Here is an 8,243-nt window from a genome sequence, read left to right as displayed (position 1 = left end):
AGGAGAGTCTTGTAAGGCTCACACTGTTTGCACCCTTGAGATGTGCCCACCTATGCTCCCACGCAGCCTGTGGTATATTGTGAGACTGGGTGTGACCTGTGAATGCAAAGCAAGTTATGGCTGTCTGGAGACCATTACCAGGTGATAACTGTTAACCAAGAAATGCAGAAGGCTGCAAATAAGAGGAAAAAAAGTTTATTTCAAGTGTTTAGAATTGCAATTTGGAGGCACTGATTGGAATGGCAACTCAAATGTGCTCTGAGGGAAATAGAAAATAGTGTGGGCTTATAAAGGCAACAAAGATAGTCCAGAGAAGTCCCCTAATCTATACAGAGTGATGATTGGTGCCGCAGGCCTTCAGTCACTTGCTGGCCAAGGACTGGTTGCGAGCCTGTGGTCTCTAGGGAGTAAAGAAGACAAGTTCCAGGTGGTCTCAGGATGGCAGATCCAAAATTGATGCTGCAAATTTTATGTTCAGGGGTGGATGTGTTCCTCCACCTTAATGGCATCCCAGCTCCATCTTAGATCACTTTGACATAAGTGATTCCATTTTATTGACTTAAGCCACTGATACTTAAGAGGTTTATGTTGCAACAGTTAGTCCACTCAAGCAACATGATATTTAGGGGCCCCTCACACTCCCACTGTTCAGCTTTGGAGGATGCTCCCACTACCTTCAGCTCCTGCCTCCAGAACACACAGAATCCCAAATTCAATATTCCACAGACCCTGCCTTTTTAAGCAACAATCAATGTGACTGCGGATTAGGGCCTGATAAGAGAGACTGTACCCTTGGACCTAGCTATGGCCACCAATCTTCACCCCAATTTGGTTTCAAATACTATCTCGGGGGCATCTCTCAATGAAGGAAAGGGGGCCTGAAAACAAAACGGGTCTGAGACTGCTTTTTCTAGGGGAAAAGTATTCATATCACAGAGTCTTGCAGATTACGGTAGTTGAAAGGAATCCTGAATTAGCTTTATCCACCAGATCAGGGCAAAAGCTGAACCCTGTCCTTAGAACTTGTTGCAGAGAGGTGAGTCATGGCAGCATCTAAAATCCACAGTAACGCTGGGTCTAAAGAATTTCATAGGAACACATAGGCTGCTACAACCCTGGTGTCCATAGGAAACGGTGTCACCTGGAAAGAAGTACAAAAGAGGGTAAGTCAGGCCACAGAACCCAGGTTGCAGGCCCATGGGTGTGGGGCCCAGCATGTCTTTAACAACTCAGAGAATCAATGCATCAACAAACAAATCAAGGGATGAGGGGAAAATAGCACATCCCATGGAGCACTCACACTTATTCATTCTGGCCGTGCCCCCCCCCCCGCCTCCCCACATGTGGAACTTCCTGGGCCAGGGATCAAACCTGTGCCACAGCAGTGACCCAAGCCACAGCAGTGACAACCACCAGATCCTTCATCCTCTGAGCCACTAGGGAGATTGAAGACTGATGTTCTTGTTTGGGGTGAATATCTGCCTCCTGGGAATGAGATGCTGGATGTAGCACCCCCTCCTGTGCTCTCCTAGGATAGTTCTGCAAGCTCAGAATTCAACCCACCTCCCCAAACAAGAGAGGATGAAAAGAAATTGCCCTCTCCACCCTTCCCCTTTTTCTCTGCCAACCCTGAACCTAGTTCCCCAAAACCCTATCACAGTCAGGTCTCACTCAGGGGACTTTCAGCAGCTCAATTCCAGTTACTCTCAGGAGTTAAACAGAAGATCCCCACTTCAGCTACAGGCCACCATCCCAGTTAATGGCAAGAGGCAGGCAGCCCAGTACCAGAACAAGATGATAACTTAGGTTAAAAGGAGGAAACTAACCCCCTTTCTATGCTGCTCCTACTCCCACGGTTCCTGAGGGGCCACCTCCCTGAGTCCTGCAGCCACCCTGCCTTGTCCTTGGAGCCCAGTCTCTCATGGGGGTTCCATGGAGGGCTGATTCCATCCCCCACCCTGGAACCCTTCTGCCAGCCCCTAACCTCAGGCAAAGGTCACCCAGGGGACTTCTCAGGCCCCACCTACCTTCATAGACCTTCCTCAGAAAGCACTGCTGGCTGCCTTGAGTCTGGCAGAAGCTTTTCCCGCTCTCACAAACCCCACTGGCGCTGACTCGTTGACACTGGAAACATTTTAGAGCTGGAAAGTCAAACCAGCATAAATAAGGCTGTTCTGGTCCAAGCCCTCTGCTGGTCAGGAGAGGAAGCGCACCTGTGAGCCAGGTGCGCCTGGACACTGCCCAGTTACCACCACCTAATGAAAGTGCTGAAGGCTGTGTGTGATTTTCGGTGCTTGGCTTGCTCTTGGAAGAAGGCATGTGCACCTCTAGGGTCTGCGCCTGAGCACAGAGGGCTCTCCTTGTCCTCCCAGGGAGGGACTGTGCCACTGGAGGAAGGAGGTCAAGTCCTTCACTGCAGCTCCCCTGACCCACTTCCCAACTGACTGCCACCCCAACACAGCGGACACCATTGAAAATGTATGTGTTCCACGTGAATGGCATCTGCAGGAGCAGAACAGGTAAATGGAATTCTGGAAGGAGTGAGCACTGCCCACCCTTGCTCCATCCTGCCCCCTCCCCCCACAGAGCCCTCACCCTCCCACCCTCCCTTTTCATCTGAAGAGTAGGACTCCAAGGAGAACCTCAGGATTCACCCTAAAAGGAGAGCTGAAGGGGGCAGGGAGGGGAGAGAAAGGAGGGGTGGAAAGTAAAAGAGAAGATCAGAAGATAATGAGGAAAGCGTGGAGGAGAGGGAAGGGGAGGGGAGGAGCTGAGGAACAAACACTTGCCCTGGAGCTATAGCCCACCCCACCCCCTGAGCGGCCAGCCAGCAGTCCATGCTATTCACCAAGCCAAGCCTAACCTGTGGGAGGAATTATTCCAGGTGCTAGGAAGAGAGTGCTGAAGGGAGCAATGAAATGTCCATTCCACTTATTTAACATTAAGCAAATAAATGGAGAAAATGACAGTGAAGAAAGACGAAAGGTTATTCAGGTCCTGGTGATTCATGAAGACAGTGAGACTGAGGACACGTGGCAGAGATAGCAGAGATAGCGCGGTGAGGCAATGAGGAGTCAGAAAAGAGGTTACTTAAGCTCAAACCTGAATTTTTTTTTTTTTTTTAAAGCTTATGACTTAAAAAACTGGGAGAAGTTGGGAAGCTGGTTCCAGGAAGATACACGGGCGAGGGCAAAGAAAGTTTCTTAGGTGGGATTAGCTTGGCTAGTTTGAGAAACATAAAAGAACAGCACAGGTAAAATAGAAAAAGGTGAGAATATTATAAAGTAGGACTGAAGAGGCCAAACTCTAAGCATCTATCTGCTTAGACCTGCATTTTCATATATGGTAGCCTCCGGGCATATATGGCTGTTGAGCCTACGAAATGCGAGTAGTCTAAATAGATGGGCTGTAGGTCGATTTCAAACATTTAGAACAAAACAAAATAAAACAAAATTGGAGTTCCTGTTGTGGCTCAGTGGATAACGAATCCGACTAGGAACTGTGAGGTTGTGGGTTTGATCCCTAGCCTCACTCAGTGGGTTAAGGATCCAGCGTTAACGTGAAGGTCACAGGCGAGGCTCAGATCCCACGTTGCTGTGGCTCTGGAGTAGGCCGGCAGCTACAGCTCTGATTAGACCCCTAACCTGGGAACCTCCATATGCTGAGGGTGGAGCCCTAGAAAAGCCAAAAAAAAAAAAATTTACTTTCTCGTTAGTAACTTTGTTCATTACATGCTGAAATAATATTTTAGATATACTGGGTTAAATAAAGTATACCATCAAAATTAATTTTACGATTTCTAATTTTTTTAATATGCCTACTAGAAAACTTAAAATTACATCTGTTGCTGGGCTTCTGTCTTATTGGGACAGGACATCTTAGGCCACTGTAAGAAATAAGATTTCATTCAAACTTGGAGAAAGCCATCGGAGGTTTTTCTGTAGAGAGTGACGTTAACTGTTTTGCAAGTACACTCCTGAAGCTGTGGAGATGAGAGGTTTTAAAGAAGGAAAGAGTAACAGAGATCCAGGAAAGAGGTGGTAGAAACAGGAAGTTGGGAATAAAGCCATGAGTCAACTGAGTCAATGCAAAATGTGAGAAATTATAAGTCACGTATAAAGGAAATGTGTGTGTGAGAAACAGGGACTGAGAAACCTACAATAGAGCAAATAGAGGGTCGTTTCAATCTGCTTGCTGTGGTATCATCATTTTTGGATAGTTTAAAACTGTATATTTATTTTATTATTTACTCACACATTTTTGTTTTGCAGTAGAGCTTTTCAACAGGAGTGATCCTTGAAAAGTGCACACTCAATAAAAAACCAAACACTCCATTTTGCTCCCTCTAAAGTTAATGAAGACTGTCTAACTCGAAGAGCCTATCTGTCAATATTTACCATTGCCCCGGGCCTGTGCTATTCTCGATCACATGAAAATCTGCTAAAGATATAGATCTGCTTAAGAATGTCTGTGGCTCAGGAGTTCATATTGTGGCTTAGGGGTAACGAACCCGACTAGCATCCATGATGATGCGGGTTCAATCCCTGACCTCACTCAGTGGGTTAAGGATCCGGCGATGCCGTGAGCTGTGGTGTGGTTTGAAGCTGAGGCTCTGGTCTGGCGTTGCTGTGGCTGTGGTGTAGACCAGCGGCTATAGCTCCCAATCAACCCCTAGCCTGGGTTCTTCCATACGCCGCAGGTGCAGCCTAAAAAGAAGAAGAAAAAAAAAAAAGAATGTCAGTGTCTACTTTAAAAGTTAGTAGTTACTGGAGTTCCCGTCATGGTGCAGTGGTTAACAAATCCTACTAACCATGAGGTTGCAGGTTCGATCCCTGGCCTTGCTCAGTGGGTTAAGGACCCGGCGTTGCCGTGAGCTGCAGTGTAGTTTGCAGACGCGGCTCGGATCTGGTGTTGCTGTTGCTGTGGCTGTGGCATAAGCCAGTGGCTACATCTCCAATTAGACCCCTAGCCTGGGAACCTCTATATGCCACAGAAGCGGCCCTAGAAAAGGCAAAAAAACAAACAAAAAAAAAGTTAGTAGTTACTTTATGGAGTTCCCATCATGGATCAGGAGTTAATGAACCTGACTGGCATCCATGAGGCCACAGGTTCAATCCCTGGCCTCGCTCAGTGGGTTAAGGATCCGGTGTTGCCTTGAGCTGTGGTGTAGGTTGCAGACGCAGCTCAGATCCCAAGTTGCTATGGCCCTGGCTTAGGCTGGTGGCTACAGCTCCAATTGGAACCCTAGCCTGGGAACTTCCATATGCTGCAGGATCGGCCCTGAAAAGAGAGAAAGACAATAATAATAATAATAATAATAATAATAATAATAATAGTAATAATAATAATAAAAGTTAGTAGTTACTTTTAAGAAAACTGTGCCCTGGGATGATAACCTTCTGCAGCTGCAACAGGAGACGCACGTATCACTAACTGAAGTAGGTGCAATTCCTATTGCCCTCCCCTAGCCCTCAGCCTTCAACTTCACATGCTGAAGGCTGCCCCTGCCACATCTTCAACTCTGACACAGGGCTATGGGAGCCCATGCTCGCCATGCGCACTGAGCAGCTGGAATACTGGGGAGCAAATGCCTGAGAAGCATCCCTCTCTCAAGAATAATAGGGAGGAATTCCTCCTGTGGCGCAACAGAATTGGTGGCAACTCTGGAGCCCTAGGACGCAGGTTTGATCTCCAGCCTGGCACAGTGTGTTAAGGATCTGGTGTCAGATCTGATCCCTAGCCCAGGAACTCCATATGCCATGGAGTGGCCAAAATAAATAAATTTTTTAAAAGTGTAGGGGCATAAAAATGCTCCCCCCCAAAAAAAAGAATGATGGGGAACTTGTGGATGAATAATCACCTTCCTCTCCCCTGAGCTGGATCCCTGCACTGTTCTCTGGAATTTACAGCTGGATCGACTGTTTCTGCATCATGATGTCCAGCTTGTTAACTTCCTTCCATAATCTGTTTTACTTCCCCATGTTCCTCTTGGTATGTCCTTGTTCCACCTTCCAGACAAATGATTTTTTATTCCTATCTTTCTCTGAGTCAGCTTCTCAGGAAATCACAAGCCAGGATGATGAACATTCATTGGTATCAAGTATGGGTTCTTATAAAATAATTTTTCTCTTTTTTCCTTTCATGGCCACACCTGTGGCATATGGAAGTTCCCAACCTAGGGATCAAATTGGAGCTGCAGTTGCAGCCTAGCCACAGCCACAGCAATGCTGGATCTGAGTGCATCTGTGACCTACACCACAGCCTGATCCTTAACCCACTGAGCAAGCCAGGGATTGAACCCTCATCCTCTCCAATACTATGTCAGGTTCTTTTTTTTTTTGTCTTTTTGCCTTTTCTAGGGCCGCTCCTACGGCATATAGAGGTTCCCAGGCTAGGAGTCTAATTGGACCTGTAGCCGCCAGCCTATGCCACAGTCACAGAAACTTGGGATCCAAGCCATGTCTGCGACCTACACCACAGTTCACTGCAACGCTGGATCCTTTACCCACTGAGCAAGGCCAGGGATTGAACCTGCAACCTCATGGTTCCTAGTCAGATTCATTAACCACTGAGCCATGATGGGAACTCCCCTATGTCGGGTTCTTAACCCACTAAGCCACAACAGAAACTCTTCAATTTTTCATTTTTTTTTTTGTTCCGAGTCAGTTTGTACTTTTACAAAAAAATGGGAGTTCCCCATGGGACAGGAAGTTAAGGATCTGGCATTGTCACTGCTGTGGCTCCAGTTACAAAGTTCTACAATGGTACTGAACATTTTATAAAAGGTCCCCCAAATATTGGTTGCATTTTGGTCAAGCAATAAGGTGTCTGATTGCATTTTTTTGATGTTTCCCAGCTGACAGCCTTGAAGTCGCTCCACTCTTGCCCTACATCTGGGCCCTAGGAGCTCCCTCCATCGCCACTGATGGGAGTTTCAAACCACGCAAGCCCCCACCTGAATGCAAGAACGCTCCTCCAGTCTCTCTCCCTCAGAACCATATAAATTCAAGAATCTCTTTTCTCTGCTCCCTCAAGCCATCTTGAGACACACCTGGCAGTAAGCCCTGTTCTCCCGAGAAAGGCTCATTAGGTGAATAACAAACGTTTTCATACCCTCTTGATGCATATGTGGCATTGTCAGTCTTGACATGGGGGTGAGGGTCCATCCTGTTCCTACAGGATAACACCAACAATTTGAAATCTTTTTTTTTTTGGTCTTTTTTTTTAGGGCCACACCCGCAGCATATGGAGGTTCCCAGGCTGGGGGTCCAATCGTATCAATAGCTGCCAGCCTACACCACAGCCACAGCAACTTGGGATCCAAGCCATGTCTGTGATCTACACCATAGCTCACAGCAATGCTGGATCCTTAACCCACTGAGCAAGGCCAGGGATTGAACCTGTGTCCTTATGGCTACTAGTCAGGTTCGTTACCCCTGAGCCACAATGGGAACTCGCACAATTTGAAATCTTAATCATAGTATTCAACAAATGGAGCTCCTGAGTCTTTCAGCTTTCAAAAATGTTAAACCCGTTGACATTATGAAAAACAGACTTTCAAGCAGAAAGATATTAAAATATATTCCTACAAAAGCAAAATGCCCCAGATTAAATCATTATGTATATGGTAATATTATCTGTTGGACATTTTAATGTCAAGGCAGGCAAAGAATCAAAGAGACAGGTGATGCCTGGAAACATAACCTGCCACCCACCAGGTTCTCCCCAGTCCCCACTGCCCTCCTACATGCTCCCTGGGGGCTTACCTTGCGGGAAGCCCAGCAGTGAAGACAGGACTACCAGCAGCAGTGGCAGCAGGAGGCATTTACCCATCTCTAGGTTTGGCTCAAGCCCCAAAGATTTATAGAAGGCAGGACAGAATCCCAGGTCCCAAGAGCCTCTGAGATCCAGCTTTATAATTCCAGTCTGGGAGGAGCAGCCAATGGCAGCCCAGCAAAGGGCTGTACTTCCCCAGACAGAGATCAAGCAGGGTGCCTGGAGGAACCGGGCCTGCATTCCTTCCAGCATTACCACCCCTGCTCACCTCCACTGGCCATACTGAGGGAACCAAGTTACGTAAGAAGAGCTGGCTCTTTCATGTCTCCATTTCACAGTTGTAAAATTGAAGCTTAGAGTCTAACATATATTGCCTGAGGATTTGGGAATTCAGTTGAGTTAATGATGTTTACCCATCTAAGAGATTTGCCGTATTTGAAAGGAATTTTGAAGTATGGTGTGAATGA

The 8,243-nt window shown here is 46.9% G+C and overlaps 1 protein-coding gene across 1 annotated transcript; it reads right to left on the bottom strand.

Annotated features, from left to right (window-relative positions):
• Window positions 1-1,016: 1,016 nt before the first annotated feature.
• Window positions 1,017-7,833, bottom strand: LOC125110749 (protein PIP-1). Its single transcript, XM_047752299.1, has 3 exons — window positions 7,767-7,833; window positions 2,028-2,141; window positions 1,017-1,141 (listed from the first exon to the last, which is right to left on the bottom strand). The coding sequence occupies exons 1-3, from the start codon at window positions 7,831-7,833 to the stop codon at window positions 1,017-1,019; spliced, it is 306 nt and encodes a 101-aa protein (XP_047608255.1).
• Window positions 7,834-8,243: the final 410 nt, after the last annotated feature.

This window comes from Phacochoerus africanus, chromosome 11, assembly GCF_016906955.1.
Source record: "Phacochoerus africanus isolate WHEZ1 chromosome 11, ROS_Pafr_v1, whole genome shotgun sequence".
NCBI classification, from domain to species: domain Eukaryota; kingdom Metazoa; phylum Chordata; class Mammalia; order Artiodactyla; family Suidae; genus Phacochoerus; species Phacochoerus africanus.
The sequence above is the reverse complement of the archived record's forward strand: the minus strand, read 5'-3'. Positions and strand labels throughout refer to the sequence as shown.